This window comes from Bombina bombina, chromosome 1 (genome assembly GCF_027579735.1).
Source record: "Bombina bombina isolate aBomBom1 chromosome 1, aBomBom1.pri, whole genome shotgun sequence".
Classification (NCBI taxonomy): Eukaryota; Metazoa; Chordata; class Amphibia; order Anura; family Bombinatoridae; genus Bombina; species Bombina bombina.
In genome coordinates, this window is record NC_069499.1 from 442,094,204 (window position 1) to 442,121,114 (window position 26,911).

Here is a 26,911-nt window from a genome sequence, read left to right on the forward strand (position 1 = left end):
AGAAACCACAGCTAATAAACCCTACACTACATTAATTCTTCCCATGATGTGTAATGAGACCCATTGTCCATGATGCATAATACCACCACCCCACTGTAACATTAACCACCTTCTATATTGTGGCTTCAAGTGATCCCTAATATTCCCCCTTGCCAAAGTAGAACAAACTGGGTAGTTAAGTTTCATCTGAGCATTCAAGAGTGTCATAGATGGGTGCAAAACACAGTGCCAAATATGGGAGATGGTATCAGTCCTGTCAACTCCTTTTCTCCCAGTTAGCTGGCTGTGTGCAGATATCACACAATGCTTAGGGAAGCACATCCAGATTGCTGGCTACACGGGCACTTTACAGATAGACAGTAAGTGCACAATTTGTCTAAGTCTCCACTGCTATTCTAAAGTGTATGTAGTGCATGTTTTCAAAGCAGACCAGAGGTTAAGCCAGGGTCCAGGGATTAAGACAAAAAATAAAATACATAGGCCTAGATTACGAGTTTTGCGGTAAGCTAAAAAAGCAGCGTTAACAGGTACTAACGCTGCTTTTTTTACTACCGCTGGTATTATGAGTCTTGCAGGTTTAGGGGCACCGCACACTTTTTAGGCCTTACCGCAAAACGGCTTACGTAAACTTTGTAAAGTCTTTTTTCTATGGGACTTCCATAGCACTGATATTACGAGTCTGTCCTGGGAGGCCAAAAAGTGAGCAGTACACCCTACCCTGTCAAGATTCCTACCGCATTTAAAAGTCAGTAGTTAAGAGTTTTATGGTACAACGCTGTAACATAAAACTCATAACTAAAGTGCTAAAAATACACTAACACCAATGAACTACCTATTAACCCCTAAACCGAGGCCCTCCCATATCACAAGCACTAAAATAAATTTTTTAACCCCTAATCTGCCGCTCCGGACACTGCCGCCACCTATATTATATTTCTGAACCCCTAATCTGCTGCCCCCAACATCGCCGACACCTACATTATATTTATTAACCCCTAATCTGCTGCCCCCAATGTCGCCGCAACCTACCTACACTTATTAACCCCTAATCTGCCGCCCCAACATTGCCGACACTATAATAAACATATAAACCCCTAAACCGCCGCACTCCCACCTCGCAAACACTAGTTAAATATGATTAACCCCTAATCTGCCACCTCTAACATCGCCGCCACCTACCTACACTTATTAACCCCTAATCTGCCGCCCCCAATGTCGCCACCACTATACTAAATTTATTAACCCCTAAACCTAAGTCTAACCCTAACCCTAACATCCCCTAACTTAAATATAATTACAAAAAATATAAATAAATATTAATATCATTAACTAAATAATTCCTATTTAAAACTAAATACTTACCTATAAAATAAACCCTAAGCTAGCTACAATGTAACTAATAGTTACATTGTAGATAGCTTAGGGTTTATTTTTGTTTTACAGGCAAGTTTGTATTTATTTTAACTAGGTAGAATAGTTAATAAATAGTTATTAATTATTTAATAGCTACCTAGCTAAAATAAATACAAAAGTACCTGTAAAATAAAACCTAATCTAAGTTACAATAACACCTAACACTACACTATAATTAAATAAATTAACTAAATTAAATACAATTACCTAAATTAAATTAAATTAGCTAAAGTACAAAAAACAAACAAACACTAAATTAGAGAAAAAAACAAACAAATTACAGATATTTAAACTAATTACACCTAATCTAATAGCCCTATCAAAATAAAAAAATGCCCCCCCAAAATAAAAAAAACCCTCGCCTAAACTAAACTACCAATAGCCCTTAAAAGGGCCTTTTGCGGGGCATTGCCCCAAAGTAATCAGCTCTTTTACCTGAACAAAAAATACAAACAACCCCCCCAACAGTAAAACCCATCACCCACACAACCAACCCCCCAAATAAAATACTAACTAAAAAAACCTAAGCTCCCCATTGCCCTGAAAAGGGCATTTGGATGGGCATTGCCCTTAAAAGGGCAGTTAGCTCTTTTGCAGGCCCAAACCCTAACCTAAAAATAAAACCTACCCAATACACCCTTAAAATAACCTAACACTATCCATCTAAAGATCGACTTACTGTTCTGAAGACCCGACATCCATCCTCAAGGAAGTGGCAGAAGTCTTCATCCAAGCTAGGTGAAGTGGTCCTCCAGACAGGCAGAAGTCTTCATCCAGACGACATCTTCTATCTTCATCCATCCGAAGCGGAGTGGTTCCATCTTCAAGACATCCGACGCGGAGCATCCTCTTCATCCGGAGTCTTCTTACTGAATGAAGGTACCTTTAAGTGACATCATCCAAGATGGCGTCCCTTAGATTCCGATTGCAATCAGCCAATAGGATTAAGCTCGCATTCTATTGACTGTTCCAATCAGCCAATAGAATGTGAGCTCAATCCTATTGGCTGATTGCATCAGCCAATAGGATTTTTTCTACCTTAATTCCGATTGGCTGATAGAATTCTATCAGCCAATCGGAATCTAAGGGACGCCATCTTGAATGACGTCACTTAAAGGTATCTTTATTCAGTAAGAAGACTCCGGATGAAGAGGATGCTCCGCGTCGGATGTCTTGAAGATGGAGCCACTCCGCTTTGGATGGATGAAGATAGAAGATGCCATCTGGATGAAGACTTCTGCCTGTCTGGAGGACCACTTTGCCTGGCTTGGATGAAGACTTCTGACGCATCCTTGAGGATGAATGTCCGGTCTTCAGAACAGTAATTCGATCGTCAGGGGAATAGTGTTAGGTTTTTTAAGGGTGTATTGGGTGGGTTTTATTTTTAGGTTAGGGTTTGGGCCTGCAAAAGAGCTAACTGCCCTTTTAAGGGCAATGCCCATCCAAATGCCCTTTTCAGGGCAATGGGGAGCTTAGGTTTTTTTAGATAGTATTTTATTTGAGGGGTTGGTTGTGTTGGTGGTGGGTTTTACTGTTGGGGGGGTTGTTTGTATTTTTTTTTTACAGGTAAAAGAGCTGATTACTTTAGGGCAATGCCCTGCAAAAAGGCCCTTTTAAGGGCTATTGGTAGTTTAGTTTAGGCTAGGGTTTTTTTTTTATTTGGGGGGGGGCATTTTTTTATTTTGATAGGGCTATTAGATTAGGTGTAATTAGTTTAAATATCTGTAATTTGTTTTTTATTTTCTGTAATTTAGTGTTTTTTTTTTACTTTAGCTAATTTAATTTAATTTAGGTAATTTATTTAATTATAGTGTAGTGTTAGGTGTTATTGTAACTTAGGTTAGGTTTTATTTTACAGGTACTTTTGTATTTATTTTAGCTAGGTAGTTAGTAAATAGTTAATAACTATTTAATAACTATTCAACCTAGTTAAAATAAATACAAACTTGCCTGTGAAATAAAAATAAACCCTAAGCTAGCTACAATGTAACTATTAGTTATATTGTAGCTAGCTGTTTATTTTATAGGTATTTATTTTTAAATAGGAATAATGAAGTTAATGATAGGAATTTTATTTAGATTTATTGTAATTATTTTTAAGTTAGGGGGTGTTAGGGTTAGGGTTAGTACATTTAGTATAGTGGCGGCGACATTGGGGGTGGCAGATTAGGGGTTAATAAATGTAGGTAGGTGGAGGCGATGTTCAGGCCGCCAGATTAGGGGTTAATAATATTTAACTAATGTTTGCGAGGCAGGAGTGTGGCGGTTTAGGGGTTAATATGTTTATTATAGTGGCGGCGACGTTAGGGTGGCAGATTAGGGGTTAATAAGTGTAGGTAGGTGGCAGCGACATTGGGGGCGGCAGATTAGGGGTTAATAAATATAATGTAGGTGGCAGCGATGTTGGGGGCAGCAGATTAGGGGTTCATAAGTATAATATAGGTGGCAGATTAGGGGTTAATAAGAATAATGTAGGTATCAGCGATGTCGGGGGCAGCAGATTAGGGGTTAATAATTGTAAGATTAGGGGTGTTTAGACTCGGGTTCATGTTAGGGTGTTAGGTGTAAACATAAAATGTGTTTCCCCATAGGAGTTTTACGCTGCTTTTTTGCAGGTGTTAGACTTTTTCTCATCCGGCTCTCCGTGTTGATTCCTATGGGGAAATCGTGCACGAGCAGGTTGCACCAGCTCACCGCTCACTTAAGCAGCGCTGGTATTGAAGTGAGATTTGGAGCAAAATTTTGCTCTACGATCACTTTTTGTCTATTAACGCCAGGGTTGTAAAAACTCATAATACCAGCGCTGTAGTAAAGTGAGCGGTGAGAAAAAAACCTGCTCGTTAGCACCGCACCCCTGTTACTGCAAAACTCGTAATTTAGGCAAAAATTCATAAACAGTTAAAGGTACAATTTACCCTACATTTTTCTTGCTTTTAATTTGTTCCCAATGATTTTACCTATTGAATTGTATTACATTGTTTACAAATATTTCCTTCACAGTTATATTGGCATTTGAAATAGCTGATTTTCCCTGTGGTATATCTACCTATAGTGGTAGTTTCTATACCTAAGTATAGGCTATAGAAAAGATGTGTAAACATAGCCAGCAAAATAAATTACACACCAAGTGGGAGATAGGAGAGATAAGTAAAAAAAATGATCATTTTAAATTGTTCTCTCAAAGTATTGGACTTTGGTATATAGACAATACAGAGACAATATAAAGAAGCATATCTGTGTACCAAAAGTGATAAAATGAGAAAACCTGATTTACCTGCAAGCTCAACCCATTTTAATGGGTTGTGGTGTAAAGAACAAAAACAGCTATTTCATATAAAAAATAAACCTAAAGAAGAAATGTATCATACGTGTTATACCCTTCCAATGGTATAACAAGTAATTGGAAACACATTAAGGGAAAAACTATTTTACAGTGCACTGTCCCTTTAAGGTAGTTCACTACAACATGATTTTGGAACAATAATGTCTGAACAATTATTTAGCCCCTGTGGCCTTCCTTGCAGTTTTCGTTCCTCTGCTCTATCTTACTGTATGTTATTCCCTGGTGGAGTGCTTAAAAAGATATGAAACCGAAACCCAATTTTTTTTTTCTATCATGAATCAGATAGAGCATGCAATTTCAAGCATCTTTATAATTTACTCTCATTATAAAATGTTCTTCGTTCTCTTGGTATCTTTATTTGAAAAAAAAACAGGAACGTAAGCTTAGGAGTTGACCATTTTTGGTTTGCATTCTCTACATTGGGAGGAATGCATGCTCCTGAGACTATTTTTAGACATGTGCAATAGGTATTCATCTGCTCCGAAGTAAGCAATGAATCACAAGATTCATTGTTTACTTCAGGATTGGACAGGAGGGGATGAAGCATTTTATTTGATGGCTATGTATAAATACAAACAACAGCATTTCGGGAGTTACCCCTTAATCATGCTTAATTCAACATAATTAAGGGGTAACTGAAATGCTGTTTGTATTTAAACATAGCCATTGAATACTACAAGATTGCAAGAATGTTCCTGGTGCGACTACGTCTTTTTCCTCTAAGAGGACTTTATTGGTGTTGTCAGGCACCAGCTGCTAGCACAGGATGGATAAAAAGTGAGTGGGCTGAACAGTATTCTGTATTTCTAGCAATAACATATGCCCTGAATGTGTTCCAGAGACTGGTATTGTCAGTATTATGGGGCAGGTGTAAGAGCTTGGTGATGTAATCTGTATATGATATGGATAAGTCTAAATGATACTATTACTATCAAATGGGTGTACTTTGATCACAGAACTGAGTGGGCGGAGCAGTGGTGTAGGTCGTCAATATTCCGGTAACCTGCTTACTTGCTCTGCTGCAAACTGTCCCTGGAAATGTTTTTGAAATGCTGCAACTAAGGGGAGTAGGCTGCTCTGCCTTAAAATGCCTGGGTCTATTTTTGGGCTCAGTCCATCCCTGCCTCACATAATAAACTTCGATAGGGGGGCGCAATAAAATTGATGTCTGATATCACTTAAATGAAAAGAGGGTGGTGCTATAAACTGAGGGTGCACCAGGTGCCAATGGGGAGCAAGTAGTTTAGTTCATTTAGTTCTGTGATATAATAATAGTTTAATAGAAATAATAATAGTTCAGGTCATAAAAAGAGCTAAATTTTGCAGTGATATTTTGGATTGAGTTTTATCACATGTCATACGAGGGGAATGAGCTCGCTTGTAGCAATCCTTGCACTAGCCATTAAAAATATATGTAGCATTACAAACATTTTGACCATGTTTAGATACTTTGTTTAATATATTTAAACCACCACTTTTAATACCAGATTTTGAGGTTGCACAAAAAGATAACACACCCTGCACTATTGTGCTTTACATGTAATCTAGCTCTATATGATTTATTGGATCCACTGCAATCTTGCTCTCACTGTGGTAGAAGCATAGCATAACAATGTAAATATTATATTCAGAGAATGGTTTATAACAGGGAGATTATTAGTGATCAGTTTTGGAGCAATGCAACCTCAATTTATATACATATATAAAAAAGTTTTTAAATACATGATTAGAAGTTATCACTGCTGTAGCTGATCTATGTGTATTTATTGTTTTCTAGGAAATACTAAATTACGAATAACAACTAAAATGCTTATTTATTTGATGAGCTTTTTAACTTTTCTTTACATTTGGTGGAGAGTAAGAGATGGATCAAAAATTAAATCAATCAAGGACAAATATATACTGATCACTGGATGTGACACAGGATTTGGAAACCATGCTGCACAGACATTTGATAAAAGAGGATTTAAAGTCCTTGCTACTTGTTTGACAGAGGTTGGAGCCAATGGACTCAGAGAAACAACTTCAGAAAGACTTAGGACTGTGTTACTCGATGTGACCAAGGCAGACAATGTAACTAAACTAGCTGAATGGGTAAGCAAAGAAGTTGGAGATAAAGGTAGGTTTGGTTGTTTTTTGTCTCATAAACTAATAACTCAGCAAAAATATTATTTTATTATGGATAATTAAATAAGTCCAGTAATATAAATAAGTTAAATTAAGGTGGCCAGATGTCCCTGTTTTTTGTGACAGTCCTGAACTTGGGCAGTTTCTTTTTTCTTTTTAAAAGGCAATTAAGGTCACTGATTTCAGCTAAACTACCCTAGATTGTCCTGAATTTGCCCAAATCAATTAAGGCCCACAGTTTGGGCAGGGCGATCAGGGCACTAGCTGCTGCATATTGCAGCTAAGCACTGTATCATACCAGTGCTTAGCTGCAGCACTAAGTGCAACACTCCTGAGTCCCCATCTCCAGAGTGCTCACCTCAGCACTGATGCATAGGGTTACTAGCTGTTTACCACAAAAATACTGGACAATCTCTAGGTGACTGGGTATGATGGTAGCTAGGGTCACATCATTGCCCACTCCTAAAAGCCCCCACTCTTGATCTAACTATGTATATTTTTTACAACTGATCAGATATTTTACCCCATGGCTGCCCATAACATACAAATCAACCATTTTACTTTCTCTGCTGCTGCACCACAAATAAACAGCAATGATTCAATCTCCTTGACTGTCACTTATTTCTTTCTGTTCCATATTTGTAATGCATTGGGATGTATGAGGCATTGTAAATGTATCTAAAACTCATAGACATAAAAAATAATGGACATTCAAGTGTCCAGTATTTTTGTGAAGAATTTACTGGACAACCTGCTAAATTTCTGGACTGCTTAGTTGAATACTGGACACCTGAAAACACTACCAATCCCTGAATATCTGGCTCAGGCCCATGATGTCACTGACTTACTCTGTTATCTTATGAGGGAAGGATGTGCTTTGACAGGTGGTGCCTGAGCCCTGACAGAGTTGTGCTCTCTGCTACATAATAAAGAAGGATTGGAGGTTGGGCAGGTGACCATGCACAAACGAAGCAATATTACTATAACCTTTCCGCTTTTATTGTTTCATAAAGATATTTATCTCACTATCTCTTGACAAGGGTTTTGATTTTTTAAAATGACCGTGAAACTTTAAAGAGCAAAACCCTTTTAAATCCCATAACATTTTTATCCTACTGACTTGTAAGGTACCAGTCTACCTATAGAACTTTGATGCTAGGCATAGTCATAAATATGGGGAAATAGCACTATATTAAATATATAGTGATAGTGTGCGCCAAAGTAAATATAGTTGAAACTACGATACAGATAAAAAATAGAATATAAGTGCTCATACACGTGCATACAATAAAACAAATAGTTGTAAATACACTAGTTTGAGAAAAAGAGTCCAAAAAACAATTTTATCTAAAGTCCCAAAAAAGTATGAATAAAACCTTGACCGGTATCACGGACGAAAAAACAGTCTCTGGTTAGGTGGTAAGTTGGAGAGATGGGCTGCTTGTCTTGGGACTGAGTGATCGATCAGTGCATCTATAGAAAGGACAGAAAAAGACAGCACCTCATGGTGCAGACAAACTTCAGAATGCAAAGTTACACTAAAAACAGATGGAGATATACTCACAAAAGAACTGGCACTCTTATGTATAGAAGTGCGAATGTGCGGGCTGACATTCAACAGCAGTCAGTACAATGAGTCACGGATCCTCCAAACTGTTCAGAGATGCAGCAAAAAAAGGGGGTTAAATAAACTAGCGCTTAAGAGTTAATATCCCTTGCCTTATTCTCCTACTATCTACTTCCCAGATAGAAAAGTGTATAAAGTGAAAAAGTTATGGAGATTAGGCGCTTAATCTGCAAAAGGGATAAAGGTGTGTATGGAAGTCGTTAGCTAAATATGTAGAAAAAACTGGACCTTGGACAGAATAAGTGAAAAATTCTTCTACAATTTATTTTCAAAATAAAAACATGATAATACCAAGATAAAATCAATCACAATCCCTAAGTGTTGCAACACTATATTGATCAATTCATAAAATTTCTAAAATTCAGATATACATTTGTTTCATACACAAATAAAAGGATTTATCTGCTCTTTTGTATCCTTTGTTCAAAGATTTTAGATAGAATGTATTCTTTTATTTCAACACAATTAATAATATTTGTCTCTATTTGATATTTTATATCTATATTTCATCAACTTTAAAATTACAAATATGTAGCAAAAACTAACAATTAGTTAAAACAATTTAAATGCAAGACTGATTATAAATGGTGTCCCCACAATGGCTGTTTACTTATATTGGTTGTAATTTTGTGTATCTAAAAAGTTCATCAAAGCATTTGTAAGTAATTGGAGATAAATTACTGAGGGCTGTGTTCTTTATCCTTATATTTATGCTGCAATATATTACGGTTTCACAGTTACCTCTTTGTATCCTCAGTGAGCTTAATTTGTAGAAAAGGAATGTTCCAAACAGTGTTTAGGGGTGATTTTCTTACCCTCTCTTGTGAGCTGTTACTACTCACGGCTTCCCGGCGGTTCCTATGTGTCCTCAGTTTGACTCTCAGACAAGGGGTTCCGGTAGGTAATTTTCTTTGTGTTACCTTGTCACTGGTCTTTGTAGAAGAGCTCTGATTACAGCACCAAACTGTAGACAATCCTTTTGTTTCTGTAACTTGCGCAAGTTAGCTTTTGTGTTTGTAGTTCCTCAATCTCCTGCACTTAAGTACTTCTGTACGCAGGAAAAAAACAGGCTTTTTCTTTCTTGGTGTTCACACAGATATCAACATGTTTCGCCAGCAACCCTGGCTTTATCAAGATCTTGATAAAGCCAGGGTTGCTGGCGAAACATGTTGATATCTGTGTGAACACCAAGAAAGAAAAAGCCTGTTTTTTTCCTGCGTACAGAAGTACTTAAGTGCAGGAGATTGAGGAACTACAAACACAAAAGCTAACTTGCGCAAGTTACAGAAACAAAAGGATTGTCTACAGTTTGGTGCTGTAATCAGAGCTCTTCTACAAAGACCAGTGACAAGGTAACACAAAGAAAATTACCTACCGGAACCCCTTGTCTGAGAGTCAAACTGAGGACACATAGGAACCGCCGGGAAGCCGTGAGTAGTAACAGCTCACAAGAGAGGGTAAGAAAATCACCCCTAAACACTGTTTGGAACATTCCTTTTCTACAAATTAAGCTCACTGAGGATACAAAGAGGTAACTGTGAAACCGTAATATATCACAGCATAAATATAAGGATAAAGAACACAGCCCTCAGTAATTTATCTCCAATTACTTACAAATGCTTTGATGAACTTTTTAGATACACAAAATTACAACCAATATAAGTAAACAGCCATTGTGGGGACACCATTTATAATCAGTCTTGCATTTAAATTGTTTTAACTAATTGTTAGTTTTTGCTACATATTTGTAATTTTAAAGTTGATGAAATATAGATATAAAATATCAAATAGAGACAAATATTATTAATTGTGTTGAAATAAAAGAATACATTCTATCTAAAATCTTTGAACAAAGGATACAAAAGAGCAGATAAATCCTTTTATTTGTGTATGAAACAAATGTATATCTGAATTTTAGAAATTTTATGAATTGATCAATATAGTGTTGCAACACTTAGGGATTGTGATTGATTTTATCTTGGTATTATCATGTTTTTATTTTGAAAATAAATTGTAGAAGAATTTTTCACTTATTCTGTCCAAGGTCCAGTTTTTTCTACATATTTAGCTAACGACCTCCATACACACCTTTATCCCTTTTGCAGATTAAGCGCCTAATCTCCATAACTTTTTCACTTTGTTCAGAGATGCAGCCGTGGACTCTCCTCCGTGGTGCACAGGGGATCCTCAATGTCAGCAACGTTTACCCCTCTGTGTCTGGAGCGAGTGGCACAATCTGCAATTAGAAGACGGCTTGTATGTTTGAAAACTCCCCCAGTGAAGCAGAGGGAGGCAATTAGATAAGAGCCGTAACAAAGTGTGTCTTTTTAAAACAATGTATGTTTTATTATAACGAGCTTAAAATGCGCTTCTCGGCTGCAAGCTCCTGGCCGTTTCCTCAAGTTAGTTACACGAGTAAAATCTAAACAAATTTAAAAAGGGTGCCAAATAATTCAATTAGTCAAACATGAACCAATCACGGCTTTGGATACATTGTACACATACGTTAAAAACGACTGAATAATTGTCTGAATAAAATTAGTAACATTATTTCTAAAAACCAGTGCAATATTTGAATAAGTGTTTCTGGATATCACATATGTTATTTTAGTGTAACTTTGCATTCTGAAGTTTGTCTGCACCATGAGGCGCTGTCTTTTTCTGTCCTTCCTATAGTCATAAATATATTTAACAGAAAATTAAAATTATTGGGGGCGATTTACCATGCCCCGTATTGGCCCCAATGCCTCTGTTTCCGCGCAAGCCTTCAGACCGCTGCTCCATATCTTGTTCGCTGCCTCTTATGCGGCGGACAGCAATCAGCCCAATCGGATACGGTTGGCTGCAAATCTGTGGGGGGCGGCATTGCACAAGCAGTTCACCAATTAGCGATGCAGGGCGGACATGATTCACTATAGCAAATTATGTCCGCCTGGGGTATAATAAATCTACCCCTCTGTCTATAGTAATTATAAAGGTAGGTTAGTTTCTAAAGTCCATAAATTATATTCAACAGACTAAAAACAAAAAACATTTTAAATAACACTTTATGGTATTTTTATTGAGCGCCTTAGCCTAAAAAGTGAATAAGTTTAAAAGCGTTTCTTTGAGAGGTGGTGAGCCTTCATAGAGAGGAGCTGAGACTGATAGTACCCTGCTGAACCGGATTGATCCCATCTACTAGCAGCCGAACACTGTGGTGAACTTTAGCTCCCTCTGAGCAGTCTGGGCCTACACTAACCTGGGGACATGGATCCACTGCGCAGCGGGTGCAGACACTACAAGAGACCTCGCAGCTCCACTAACGCTCCGGAGGGTCGGGGCTCTGCTCCGGAGCCGGTCTGTGTATATATTTAAAGCAGAGACCTGTATGGTGGATTTCCAGGGAGCCGGCTCTTACTAATCAGCGGCGGTACCCGTCCATAGAGCCTGATCGTCTGTGGCTTAAGAAGGGGTAAGAGCCGAACGATTGCTAATATAAATAGGGGCATCCCACTTGATAGAATACCTTTAGCTTCATATAAAACAGCCATTTAGGGAGACTTCCGGGGAGGAGCCTAGACGCAGGACGTGCACGCGTTAGGCAGTGAGCTCAACCTCCAGAATCATTGGCGGGGTCTGACCGCGCCGCAACCCCGAGTCCTGGGGTGATTATAGGGCCAAAGACCGAGGCTCGCCGCAAGTCACACAGTGCCGAGCGTGGAATAGTCCTAAGAGAGCGGGACAAGAAAAGCGCTGTGACCCGGGAAGCTGTATAGCCCCTCTCTCCCACCGATGTTGCGTGAGGGAGGCAGGCAACTAAGATATCCAGTGGTTTTGAAGCAGCAGTAAAGCCGGCTAAAGGATTCAGAAGCAGCAAACACGTACCGGACCAGAAAAACTCTACAAGGGCTAATAAGAGGACCACGTAAAGAGGCCTAGATCTAAAGCTTGGTACTGTGAGTAAAAGAGACATAACGTCTCCAACTGGAAACTTGTACAAAAGTATTTTATCTTTTTTGCTGGGCAAGTCAATAGAAAAAAAAACTTTGTTTAATGGACCTTCATTCATTAACATAGTGCTGAAGTTAAAGCATAGTCCATTTTTCTTTGCTTGGCAGTTCTAAAAATACACTGCTGTAAGGCTATTAGCTTTCTCTTTAAGGTGTCATTGGGCACTATATCAATGCATAAATGCTAGAAGTGCTAAAATAATAGCCTAAGAAGGATAAGAAACATACAAGGAGAAGGTAGATAATTAACACCTGTGACGGAGTACATGCTGAATTTGGATTTAAAGAGCAACATTCCCTGCTTTTAACTTTGGCTGTATCTGGTTTCCCCCTGGTTTGCTCCTGGTTTTTTCTTTTTTTTTTCTTCCTTTTTTTCCTCTACGCCCCTGTTTATACCAGCAAAGTTGTAAGACTTCTCTTATGGGGACTTTTGCTTTCTACAAATAGAAAGAAGATTTGTCTGGACAATAGATACACAGAGATTTTAAGCGGGGTGGTAAGAGCAGAAAAGACTGTATCAGGTGTGCTTAACTTATGAAGCAAACTGAGGAAACTACAACTGGTGCTGTTTGCATAAAACTTTGCAGATATTCTTATGTTTGTATTATAGGGGGTATGATAAGCAATATTGTAACTGTGAGGAAAAGGTCAAGTTAATATTCTATCTAACAGTGATTTGACTAAAGTTGCATTTATTATTTCAGATTGATATTTTCTCTTTTTTTTTTTTTGTTCAAATAATTTTTATTGAAAATTGGTACAATGACATATTATAAATAGTACATTAGCATAACAACAATATAGCAGCATAGTGTATTGTGTGATATTTGCATTTTAGCTCTATCAAAGACCCAATTTTCTTAGAATTTTTCAAAATTATTAGTAACCGTATTGGTTGGAAAACAGTCGCCAAGAGAGGCAAAGTTAAGAAAAGGGTAGTAAGATTAGGGAAGGTGGGGAGGGGTAGGTATAATTGCTGGTAAAGCTGTTATGGCTATTTATTCCTAAGAGGTTTATTAGAAATTTCAGGAGTTTTGATCCCAGATAAATTGAATGTTTAATATTGTGTCTGTTTTACCCTGGTAACAATAATGCATTTTCTCTAGAGTTAGGACATGTGATACTTCAGATCTCCATTGTGTAACAGTAGGTTTATCCTGTGTTTTCCATAGCCTAGGTATTAATCTTTTTGCACAGGTTATCATTAAAAGTAGAAGTTTTTTACGATAGTGACATGTAAGGTTTGGAATATGATTAAGAAGAACTATTTGTGGTGTTAGTGTGATGTCTGTACTTAGGGTTTTGTTAATGTGTCTTTCTATCATGAGCCAATAATCTCCCAGTTTTGGGCACGTCCACCAAATGTGTGTTAGGGTTCCTATGTCCCCACATCTTCTCCAGCAACTGGATGAGGCTGTGGGGTAGATGATTCGTAGTCGTTGAGGGGTTAAATACCACCTGGCTAGTATTTTATAGTTTAGTTCTGACAAAATTAGTGAGGAGGAGGAGGAATGGGTATGACGAAACCCCCGTTTCCAGGATTCAGGTTCTATCTCAGTGTTTAGTTCGTCAGACCATCTTACTAGGTATGTCGGGTGTTTGTCAGGGAAGGAACCTCTGAGGAGTTTATATGTCTGCGAGAGGTGAGCTTTCATATTTTTCGGGTTGGTGCACAACTGCTCAAATTTAGTCATTGGTCTTAGGATTTCTACTCTGTGGGGGCTATGATCAATTGCATGTTTAATTTGTAAGTATGCATACCAGTTGTGGAATGGAGGTCCTAGTTCTTCATTAAGTGAAAGTCTGTCCTTAATACCTTTATGAGTAGTTATTAGATATATTGGTAGGTTTACCAGGAGTCTGTTATCATTGACATGTGTGTGTAAGCTATGTTTCAAAAATATATGATACTGCAGGATAGGAGTTAGGGGGGATATTGGCGTTGATAGAGTATTTGAATGCGAGATTATCTCGTCCCATATTGTTAGTGTGGTTTTGATATATTCATTATGTTGTATCATGTGGGGCCTAGAGTCTTTAGGAATCCAGGGCATATCTCTCATGTGATTAGTTCGTAATAGATAGCTTTCTAATTGTATCCATATTTTTGAGGGTACAGAGTGGTTCCATGCCACAATTCTAGCTAGATGTGTCGCTTTATAGTAGTTCGTTAGGTTGGGGACATTTAGGCCTCCATCTTCTTTACTGAGGTATAGTGTGTGTTGGGCTATTCTTGGTCGTTTATATGACCAGATAAAGGAGTTTATCATCTTTTGTTGAGCTTGGAGGTAAGATTTAGGTATAGTCATAGGGAGGGTTTGGAATAGATACAGATATTTTGGAATTATCATCATTTTCACCGTGTTTATTCGACCTAACCATGATAGATGTCCCTGCTTATGCCATGAGTCTAATGAGCTCTTGATGCTATTGTGGAGGGCAGTGTAGTTATCTGAGAATAGTTTGTGTGTGTCTTTGGGGATCACCAATCCTAGATATTTAAGTCTGTCTGTCAATGTGAAATTTGTTAGTTGTGATATGGACTGTATTTCTTCAGCTGTTATGTTGATAGGTATTAGTCCTGATTTCTCCATATTAATGGAGAAGTTAGATATTGTTTTGTAATGTTCTAGTGTTTCTATAAGAGCTGGTAGGGATTCCTTTGGTGACTGTAGTGTGAGGATCACATCGTCGGCAAATAGGAGGCATTTCTGGGTAATGTTACCAAACTTTAAACCCTGAATGTGTGGGTTTTTCCTAATTTGTATCGCCAGGATTTCTACTGTAAGGGCAAATAGTAGTGGGGAAAGCGGGCATCCTTGGCGGGTGCCATTGGAAATAGGGAAAGGTTGTGAAATGGTGTTGTTTATTTTGACTTTGGCATTCGGATTGTGATATAGGGCCTGTATTCTAGTGATAAACTTTTCTGAGAAGCCGAATTTTGACAGGACGGACCACATAAATTGCCAGTCCACCCTGTCAAAAGCTTTCTCAGCATCGGTGGAGAGTAAAATTAATGGTGTACTGTTATGGGCTGCTTGGTGAATTGAGTGGAGCAATCTTATGGTATTGTCTTTTGCTTCTCGTCCTCTAATAAAGCCCACTTGATCAGGGTGTATTATATCCGGTAAAATCGTACTGAGACGGTTAGCTAAGATTTTCGCGTAGATTTTTATATCAATGTTTATGAGTGAAATCGGCCTGTAATTTCCTACTATATCTTTGGGTTTGTCTGGCTTTGGGACGACTGTAATCATAGCCTCCAAGAGTGAGCTAGGAAGGGTAGTCCCACGGTCTATATCTGTGTAGAGTGAGAGAAGGTGAGGGCTAATTTGTTGTTGCAAAAGTTGATAGAACTTTGCGGTAAGGCCATCTGGGCCTGGTGATTTGCCGTTAGGTAGGGATTGTATTACTGAAACGATATCACGATGGGTTATAGGGGAGTCCAGTAATTGTTTATTTTCGTCAGTAATGATCGGAGTATCTACAGTGGTTAGGAATGTCATTACAGCCTCTTTTTTGTCTACTGTTGAAGTATCTTGTATATTGTATAGATTCGTGTAGTAGGATACAAATGCTTTTGTGATTTCTTCATTTGTATGAGTGTTTCTTCCTGTGTGATCTCTAATTGTTCTAATAAAGTTGGTGAGTCTGCGCTTTTTGAGGGATCTGGCTAGTAATCGACCTGCCTTATTACTTTCTATAAAAAACTTGGACTTAGTAGTCATCGCTCTCATATGGGCTTTCTGTATAAGGAAATTATTAAGGTTTTCTCTTGCCTTTGTTAAATTAATAAGGTTAGAGGCTGAGGTAGGGTCTGTTCTAAGAGCCGCCTCACAGGCGGATAATTCTCCGGTTAGGGTGGTGTATTGGGCTGTATGTCTTTTACGTTGTTGGGCATTGTGTTTCATGATAACTCCTCGAATGAAGCATTTGTAAGCCTCCCAGTTGTTTGCAGTGGAGGTATCTTCAGGTTTGTTTAGTAAGAAATATTCTTCAGTGTGTTTTCTGATATCTTCTACTGTTTCATGGTTAGTAAGTAAGTGATCGTTTAGTCTCCAGTTAAATGTGTTACGTGGCTTATCAGACCATTTAAAAATAGTTGTGACCATACTATGGTCTGACCATGAAGTGTGGGTGATCTTTGAATATATGAGAGATGAGAGAAGGGGTTGGTCGCATAAAATATAGTCTAATCTGGAGTATGAGAGTTGTGGATGTGAAAAAAAGGTGTAGTCTCTTTTATCTACGTGTACAATCCTCCAAGTGTCAAAGAGGTTAATGTTGTGCAGAGCTGAGCAGTTAGCTTTGAGGGTATTGTTCCGCAGATATGATCTCCCAGTTGAAGTATCTAAAGCTGGATTGAGAGGGAAGTTGAAGTCGCCCCCTACAATAATCGGCCCTTTAGCTGCATCAAGTATTAAATTGGTGAGATGTTTATAAAAATGTGGGGTAGGTTTGTTCGGAGCATATATGTTGACTAAAGTTACTGGGGTTCCATAGCATAGGCCAACTAGTACCAAAATTCTACCTTCTTTGTCAGAGTGTTTATGTAGTAATTCAAAGTGAAAGTTTCGTCTGAATGAAATGCATACTCCATTTTTCTTTTGTGTACCAGAACTATAGAAGTGTTGATCAAAATATCTTTTAGATAACGTAGGTTCATGATTTTTCTTGAAATGTGTTTCTTGGGTCATTATTATGTCTATTTTTCTTTTATAGAAATCATGAAATGCAATTGACCTCTTCTCTGCTGATAGGAAACCTTTGACATTCTGTGTAGCTATGTGTATATTACCTGTTTTTGAATGAGCTGTTTGAGTCATCTTGGTATTTATACTATGTGATGAGTTAGATGGTATGTAGGGATTTTCCAGAACACTAGGGGGCGTTAATTATATTTCTGTTCACAATCTAGAGATGTACAAGTCTTGGGAGGAGGTCTATGGGAAAGGAAAAGAGTTAGGTAAGACAAAGAGAGGGGAGGGGTAAAGTGTTAGAAGAGAATAGCAGTGTAGATAAGGTTATGTATAGCAATAACAATATCAACCGTTTAAAAAATATAACACAATAATAATTCTTACAATAACTTCTTTCTCAAGTTTCAGGTGGGAGCTGTATTTTACAGACCGGGTGTTGAAAAAGTATGGGGCTGCTTAACAGTTCTACATTTAGCCTATTAATCGTCTACTGTCTGAGATCTTGTGTTCAGTAAGAACTCAGTAACAGGGGGAGGACTATATCTATTTTGTGATGGGATTACTAATTGTCTTGGACCTGATGTGGTCTACGTCTATATCTCTTTGAGTGGTCACTTTAATTTTTACGTTAGTGATAATACTAGGAGTATTTTTCATACTGGGGATTTTAGGATAGTTTAGCAATAGTTGTTAGACATATATCTATAGAAGTCTGCATGGGTTTGTACTATTCTTGTTTAGAGTCGTAAGATTAATCAGTAGTCGTTAGACTTTTAAGGTCAGGTTATGTGAGAGTGGGCTACAGTATTGGTCCTCCAGTTATTTAGGTCCGGAAAGAAGCATGTGTTACTGCATCTTCACATGGTGCTAAATAAGTTAGGATATGTGAATGGGGTACTAGGGGGCTTCAATATCGGTATTTTGACCTTGCAGTAAAATGAAAAGCAACACCTATAACATAATATCTTTGAACCACATTGATTAACCTATAATAAAATGATTTTAAACAAACTGTGGTGTAATAGTAAACTTGATAAAGCATATTTAAAGAAACAAATCAACATAAAATGAATAAAACTCTGTTGTATCTCAAGTATATTTGTTTCATCTATATGAAAGTGTCTATATTTCCCTTCTAGGACCGTCTATTGAGTATTTGATGTGAGAGTGGTCTCTCATCTCTTTATAGATATAACTAAGAAGGACATTGTTGTCAAGTTTCTATAATTGGACTATTAGGAATAATGGTGAATTATAGTTACAGGTAATACTAAATGGCCTTTTGCATAAATGAGGTATCAAAGAACATCTATACGACCATTCAGGTATGATAATGAAGTGGTAGATAACATTAATAACAATAACAAAACAAAACATCATTCAAACCTGTTGTTCAGTATATAGGAAGTTAAGTGCAAACTAAATTGTGAATTAGTTATAAACTTAAGAGAGTTCGTATAGATGTACTGGACAGTTTATAACGAGTAAGGCTGTTTTGTGTCTCAAGTGGATTAGTTTCTTCATCGTTAAGGCGTCCACATTTTTCTTATGTGACCTTCTTACGTTTTAAATGGGAAAATAATTCTCTACCTCCTCTGGTCTGACCAAAGGAGGATAACATTATTAGACCATTTTAATTTAACTATGAGGTATATCAAAGTCTTAAAATTATAATGAAAACAGATGGATAATTATAGTTACTCATCTTAGAAATCCTGAGTCCTCATTGTCCGCATTGTCCTGGGATATCTGCCTTCTTTTGGGCTGTTTGTCGTTGGTATCAGGTCCTGGTCTTCTTTGTGACTTGGGGTGATCTAGTTTGTCTTGTCGGATGTGAGGAGATGGTAGTTTCCCACTATCTGGTGGATTGATGTTCAATAGATTATAGAATCTGTTGGTATCTGCTAAGGAGGTGCATTCAATCTTCTTTCCATTTCTCATAACTATGATTGAGGTGGGGAAACCCCACCTATATGGGATGTGTAGTAACCGTAGATGAGATGTTAAAGGCTGAAAGTCTCTCCTTTTCTGAAGGGTCCTCTGGGATAGATCTTGAAATATTTGAATTTTGTGGCCTTTAAAATTTATGGTTTGTTTTTTCCTTGCGAGATTGTATATTTCTTCTTTCTGTCTGTAGTTTTGGAAGTGAACTACAATGTCTCTTGGAGGCATGTCATCTGGAGGCTTTGGGCGAAGTGCCCTGTGTGCTCTGTCTAGGGAAATCTCCTCATTGTCTGTCTCATCATTCCCAAGGATCTCATTGAATAGAGCCTGTAGGTAGTCTCTGATGTCATGGTTTGCAATCGTTTCAGGGATTCCTCGGAAGCGAAGATTCCCCCTTCTTGTACGATTTTCTAAATCATCAATTTTATCTTCAAGGTCAGTTAGATATTGGCTTTGGTGTGCTTGGTTGGTAGTGAGTCTAGCCAGTTTTTGTGAGACCACGTATTCATGCTCTTCCAGAGTGTCTACTCTATGACCAAGGTCTGTTATCTCTTTTTTAAGATCTGCACATTCATCTTTAATACAGGATTTTACCTGTTCTATCAGGGCAGCCATTGCTTGGTAGGTGATTGGTGTGTCGTCTTCATGTGGTAGGTTAGAGGCTGGTCTGTCGTCTGTTTTGGACAGTGTATTATCTTGATCTGGATCTTCTGCGGTGGTGACTTGTAGATCATCAGCTTCCTTGCTTTTGGTATTAAGGTCCGCTGGTTTAAAAAAGGTGTGGACTGTGTTTTGGCTATTTTGTGGTGGTTTCTGCGGTTTATCCTGTCGGGTATTTTTCCTTTGTGACATAGTGACCTCTTTTGATGTTTGTTCTTTAGTATTGAAAAATTGGCACTGTATCTCCTGGGGGTTTGTGCCCTCACAGAGCGATCACGGGAAAAGGTAAAAAGGATATGACCCGTCACCACTTTAGTGTGACGGGAAAAGGGATGAAGGTAAGTGCCAGAGGTATATGTAGCAAAAGTTTTTTAATATGGCTGTTGTTGAGGTAATTTGTGGTGTGATTCGATTATATTATAGTTCTGTGGTACTTGGAAATTGGATCCGTGGTGTCGCCTTGTTAGCTGTGTAATAAAAGTCTCTTGCGGAGTGTCACACTAAATCAATGACCTATTAGCTTGAAAGGTGCTGTTAGTGGGTATCAGGCCTAGTTAGTAAGTGCGTCACAATATTTTTAACTGGTAGTCCTGCTTAGGCCTTTTATCCTCCTGTTTTTTCCCCTGGTGCTTTGGCCGTGTTAGACCGCTGCTGGTATATTTAAGCCAGTTTTCAGTAGCTGCTGGGTAAATCAGGGCCTTATATATTAAACTTTTTTGGGCGTATAAAAAGGGAAAGAGAAATAGCAGGTGTAGTTATAGATAAAGTAACTGCTGGAGTCGCTGTTAGTGGCTTTCGCCGGTCTTCTCACTATAAAGAGTTTTTTATGCGCTTAGGTGCCCCTTGGTGTGATCAGCATATCGGGGGTGTTTTGGTGCGTGTGAAGTTGTAATCGGCTTTTTTGTACTCACCGATCTCTTCCTGTTGTTCTCTGTCTACGCTGTTGCAAGGGAGACAGCAGCCGCTGATATTGTCAGTGTGAGCGGAGTTGCGATCTCCGGTCAGTAATACCTGGTGTTGGAGCGCTGGTCTGGGTTGATCTCTTCCGTGACTCCTGTTAGCTGCGTGTTGCGCACAGGGTCAGTATCTTGGTGTAGGCCGCAAGTTTAGATGAGCCCGTTCTCGGCTAAGTGCGCTTTCCGGACATTTAGCTGAACTTAAATATGACCGCTTTGGTAGTAGTTGTAGGTGTTAGTTATATAGTGCAAAAAAATTACTGATTTTAGGCTGTTTCATGTTGTTACACCCGGTCTGATAACGGAGCTTCAGTGAAACGCAGCCATCCTGGTCGGCTGCTCGCTCCGCCCCCCGATATTTTCTCTTTTATATGCAAACATATTAGTTACTCTTCACCCCTGAGGGTTTGCACGGGTATTAAAAGTTAATTTGTATATTTAAGGGTAATGAATGATGATATTGTGTAAATCTGTGTGCTGGTTTGTGCAATATTGACGTTAAAACATTTCTAGTGAAAGATCTGCTTATGGATAAATTTTTAGGCCGTAACAAAATGCCGCCTAAATTAAAAAGCAATGATAAAAAACAGAGGAGGCCCTCAGAAGGATTAAATGAATCTATAAGTACTTTAACAGAAAGTCCTTGGGGCCCATTTATCAAAGGGCTTGCGGACCTGATCCGACACTGCGGATCAGGTCCGCAAGACCTCGCTAAATGCGGAGAGCAATACGCTCTCCGCATTTAACATTGCACCAGCAGCTCACAAGAGCTGCTGGTGCAACGCCGCCCCCTGCTGACTCACGGTTGATCGGGTTGATTTCCGGCGATTCCTGTCCGCCTGCTCAGAGCAGGCAGACAGGGTTATGAAGCAGCGGTCTTTAGACCGCTGCTTCATAAGTTGTGTTTCTGGCGAGTCTGAAGACTCGCCAGAAACACGGCCCTTCAAGCTCCGTACGGAGCTTGATAAATGGGCCTGCTAGTGTAGATAAAGAGTCTCATTACATTGTGCAGCAGATCTCATCAATTTTTATCCCTAAAATGGATAATTTGCAAAAGGGTCTAGATAATATAACTGAAGAGATCAAGCAAATTACTGCAAGGTACACTGAGTTGGAAGAAAGGGTCTCTGATTTAGAGGAGATTGCCTCATTACACTCCAATAAAATGGAGAATGTTCTTAAGCAAAACCAAATATTATATCAAAGGATTGAGGACCTAGAAAACAGGTCGAGGCGTAATAATATTCGCATACTAGGAATCCCAGAATCAATTAAGTCACACGAGCTGTTGCATTTTTGTGAAACAGTACTCCCTAAATTATTGAATCTACCAGAGGAAAAGCTAAAGAACAGCATGGAAAGGGTTCACAGAATAGGACCAGAAATTCAAAATGGGGAGAATAATAAATATCCTAGACAGATAATATGTAAATTATTACATTTTCAAGCAAAAATAGCTATATTACAGGCATACAGAAAAGCAGACACTGTAATGTATGAGGGATCAAAATTACTTTTTTTTCAAGACTATTCAATAGATCTAACTAAGAAACGGAAAGAATTCTCAACATTATGTTCAAGCCTTAACAAAGAAGGCACAAAAGCTTTCCTTATGTACCCTGCAAAACTAAAAATATTAACAGATAGAGGGCCAAAATTTTTTGATTCTCCTCAAGAAGCACAGAAATATCTAACTTTAAAATAGAGTTAAATCTATAGTACTGTTAATTAAAACTTTATGTTCAAAGTTAAACAGATGAGATATCTAGGAAAGTTTAAGCATGTTTGGTATATTGCACCTTTTTTTTTCCTCTCATTAAGTGTTCCTCTTTGTCTTCTGTATAATGATAAGTATGTGACTTACTCGAGGATAGTGCTTAATGTTTTTGATAATGCTGTTTTGAGCTTGAAGGGGGTGGATGGGATGGGGGGAGGATGGTTGGGGTTTTTTTTTTTTTTTTGTGCACACAATTTGGGCACAAAGAAAGCCCCTCGGATGGGGCACTTAATGAGCGTATTTCCACACAAAAGTCATTCAGGAATTAAATATATTCCTAGGAGCTCACCCACACAGAAAGAAAAGTGAGCGTCTTTTTTCACATTATTTTTGCACAAAAAATTCAACTCCGGCACAAAAACCCCCTCGATTGGGGTATTTAAAGGGTGTTTTTCACATAGAAGTCACTCTGGAATTAATTATTTTCCCTTTTTTTTTTTTTGTGTGTGTTATTTCGAAATTTATTTTTGAGACACGTTGGGTTTGTGTCACTTTAAACACAATTCTTTATGAATTTTTGGTATGGAAAATTATAAATTATTCACTTTTTTTTTTTCTTCTCTCTCTCTCTCTCCCCCTCCTGCCTCTCCCTCCCCCTTGTTTTTTTTTAGACAAAAGAATGGTCTAGACTTTTGATAAAACATGGTAATTAAAATTACATCATGGAATGTGGGAGGTTTCCACTCACCTATTAAAAGGCATACAATTATTACACATTTAAGAAAGCTTAAAACAGACAACAGACATTATCAAGACAGTGATAAATTATTCACTTATTCACTTATTTGCAATTTTTTTTTTTCTTCTCTCTCTCTCCCCCTCCTGCCTCTCCCTCCCCCTTGTTTTTTTTTAGACAAAAGAATGGTCTAGACTTTTGATAAAACATGGTAATTAAAATTACATCATGGAATGTGGGAGGTTTCCACTCACCTATTAAAAGGCATACAATTATTACACATTTAAGAAAGCTTAAAACAGACATAGCGTTGTTACAAGAAACGCACCTATCTGATCAAGAACATATAAAACTACGTAGAGACTGGGTGGGGACTGTAATTCATGCTTCTTACTCTAGGGCGAAAAGGGGGGGTAGCAATTTTGTTTGGTAAACGACATAATGTTGAAATTATCAAGACAGTGATAGACATAGAAGGAAGATACGTGATAGCACAGGTTAAGGTTGACGGGGGGATGCTGACTCTCTACAACGTCTATGCTCCAAATTAAAAATCCAATAGATTTTGGACTAAACTGATACAAGAATTACTTCCATTCCAAGATAAAAATCTGATACTAGGAGGAGATTTTAATCTTACTCCAGACCCGGTATGCGATAGAATAAGATTAAATCAGAACAGAACATATTTAAAAAAAAGACCTTTAGGTACATTTGAAAGGAAAATTTTTGAGAAATTAAAGGAATTGCTACAACTAAGGGATATTTGGAGATTATGTAATCCAGATGATAGAGACTATACATGTGCTTCTAAAGCTGTTCCTACTTTATCTAGAATAGATATTTTTTTAGTCACAAATAGATTTATTCCTAGGATCGTTGGAACAAAGATGCACAAAATAATTGTATCAGATCACGCGCCGATAGAATTAAATATTCAAGACAGTGAACCATGTAAAAATAGAAATACATTCAGATTTCCTTATTATTTATACTCTTCAAAGAAATTTCAAGATTATGTAAAACAGGCATGGAATGATTATGTAACGGATAATATAGAACACTCCAACAAAATAGAGTTGTTCTGGGAAACGGCTAAGGTAGTGATAGCAGGTAATATAATCTCATATGACTCAAATTTACGTAGGAGCGCTCGACGGCATTTGCAAAATCTCCAGGAGAATTTGGCAAAAGTATATCATGAATACTGTGATAAACCGTCGGTAACAACACGCAAAATATATTGGAAAAGCAAGGAAGAACTAGACGCGCACCTAGCAGAACAATTGGCGCAGTCACAATTGAAAAGCAATAGTAGATATTATAGATGGGGAAATAAGTCGGGTAAGTTCTTAGCTTCTATAATTAAGGCTAGAGTGGCTCGTAAAAATATTGCGGCAATTAAGTATAAAGGAATTGTATATAAGACGCCGCAAGACATCGTGAAAGCTTTTGGGGATTACTTTACTGAATTATATACTAAACAAGATAAGGACATAGACAATTGGAGGGAAAATCTGTGGGAAAATATGGATTTACCCAAAATAACTAAGGAACAATTAGAAAGGCTGAATACGTCTATTACAGAGCAAGAAATAGGCAAGATTATCTCCTCATTGGCAAATGGGAAAGCCTCAGGGCCAGATGGGCTTCCTATAGAAGCATATAAAATACTGAGAACACAGGCAATTCCAATATTATGTAGATTATTTAATGAATATTTCCAGGGGAAAAAAATACCCTCACAGGTTTTTTCAAGTGCTTATATCTCACTAATATTGAAGCCTAAAAAACAGGAAGAGCAACCGGAGTCGTATAGACCAATCTCGCTGCTCAACGCGGACTATAAGATACTAATGAAATTATTAGCAGAAAGAATAAAAATGATTTTACCAGATCTTATTAATGTGGAACAGGCGGGATTTATGCATGGAAGAACTTCAGTGAAAAATCTAAGAAGAGTTCTGCATATAATCTCACACTTCTGGAAGGAGTCCAAGGAAGACTCAAACAACCTGCCGGAGGCCTTCCTGCTGTCTCTTGACGCAGAGAAGGCCTTCGACAGGATAGAATGGGAACACTTGTTTATGACTTTGGAGCGATTTGGCTTTAAAGGCCCATTTCTATCACTAATAAAGAGCATATACTCCAACCCGATAGCTTATATCTTGGTAAATGGAGTTTTCTCAACTGGAGTCAAATTGCAGAGAGGAACTAGACAGGGGTGTCCCCTGTCTCCGCTCCTTTTTAATTTAAGCTTGGAACCCTTAGTGACAAAATTGAAGAGATAGGAATGGGGGGTGTTAGGTTACATCTATCTCTCTACGCAGATGATATGCTATTATTTGTAGAAGATCCAGGGAGTTATATATCAATAATTCTACAAGTGCTAAAGACATTCGGAAAAGTAGCAGGATATAAGGTCAATATGGCCAAATCCGAGATTCTTTGGCTGAATAAAGACCATAAGAATAAGGATGAGCATAACTTCCCATTCAAAGAAGTAGAACAAACCTTAACATATTTGGGTATTTATTTAACTAAGGATCCTTATGCTATGTATAAACTAAATATTTCGAAACAATGTGCAGAAATTATAGCTCTATTAGAGAGTTGGCACCATCTCCCTCTATCTCTAGCTGGGAAAGTAGATCTTATCAAAATGGTAATTCTACCGAAAATTCCATATCCCATTATGATGCTTCCGATTCTCATACTGAAAAGTGATCTGCAAAATTTAAATAGGGCAGTTAGAAAATTTATATGGAAAGGGAAGAAAGCAAGAATCGCTCTAAAAAAGTTATATGCACCATTTCTCAGTGGGGGTCTGGGCCTCCCTGATTTTAGGCTTTATAATTGGGCAGCATTACTACGTATAGTAATGGACTGGCAACTAGACTCACAACATTTCTACGAAGAGGCATTAGAACAGACAGTTTTGGGAGAAGTTGGCTTATCTTACTTACCATATACCCAGCATAAAGACTTGCCAATAAATATTCAAAATCATCTTTTATATAAGGATGCTCTAACAGCTTGGAGACTAGCTCATAAATATTTGGAACGAAAGTTTCCAACCTCTAAATATATCCCTCTAGTAGGGAACATTGAATTTCCATCTGGGTTAGATACAAGTCCATTTCAGCTCTGGAAAAAGAAAGGACTCCAGAGGGTTGGGGATATATTAGATCCTTTAAATAAAATGGTTTTATCTTTCCAGGATCTACAAAATAAATATGGCCTGCCGAGGACTCATTTTTTCGCTTATTTGCAAGCACGACATTATATTATGAATCTAATAAAAAGGGATACTGAGTTTTGGGATACACCACTCTTTATTTCATCTCAAATGGCATATGAAAAAGGGTCCTTCTCATTATCAGGATTCTATGGAAATCTGAACTATAGAAACACTAAGGAAGGAATGGAGACATTAGCAGATAAATGGAGTGTAGAGGTTGCGGAGAGCCTGACACCGATACATATAAGCGATAGCTTAAAAACAGTTAAAAAGGCAACCCTTGCAACACCTCTTAGGGAATCACAGCTAAAAATGTTACACCAAGATTATATAACCCCACGCAGAATGATAAAATGGAACCCAGACTATATTAATAAATGCAATAAATGTCAAAAGGTAAATGCAGAATTTATTCACTTTTTCTATAATTGTCCAAAGATTAAATACTTTTGGTG

The 26,911-nt window shown here is 37.9% G+C and overlaps 1 protein-coding gene across 1 annotated transcript in view; it reads left to right on the forward strand.

Moving 5' to 3' along the window:
* DHRS9 (dehydrogenase/reductase 9) overlaps positions 1–26,911 on the forward strand; it is a 107,762-nt gene that overhangs the window by 27,142 nt on the left and 53,709 nt on the right. The window contains exon 2 of the mRNA XM_053690055.1: positions 6,534–6,875. Within this exon, the coding sequence (XP_053546030.1) occupies positions 6,563–6,875 (313 nt within the window). The 5' untranslated portion in view covers positions 6,534–6,562. The remainder of the gene's footprint in view (positions 1–6,533; positions 6,876–26,911) is intronic.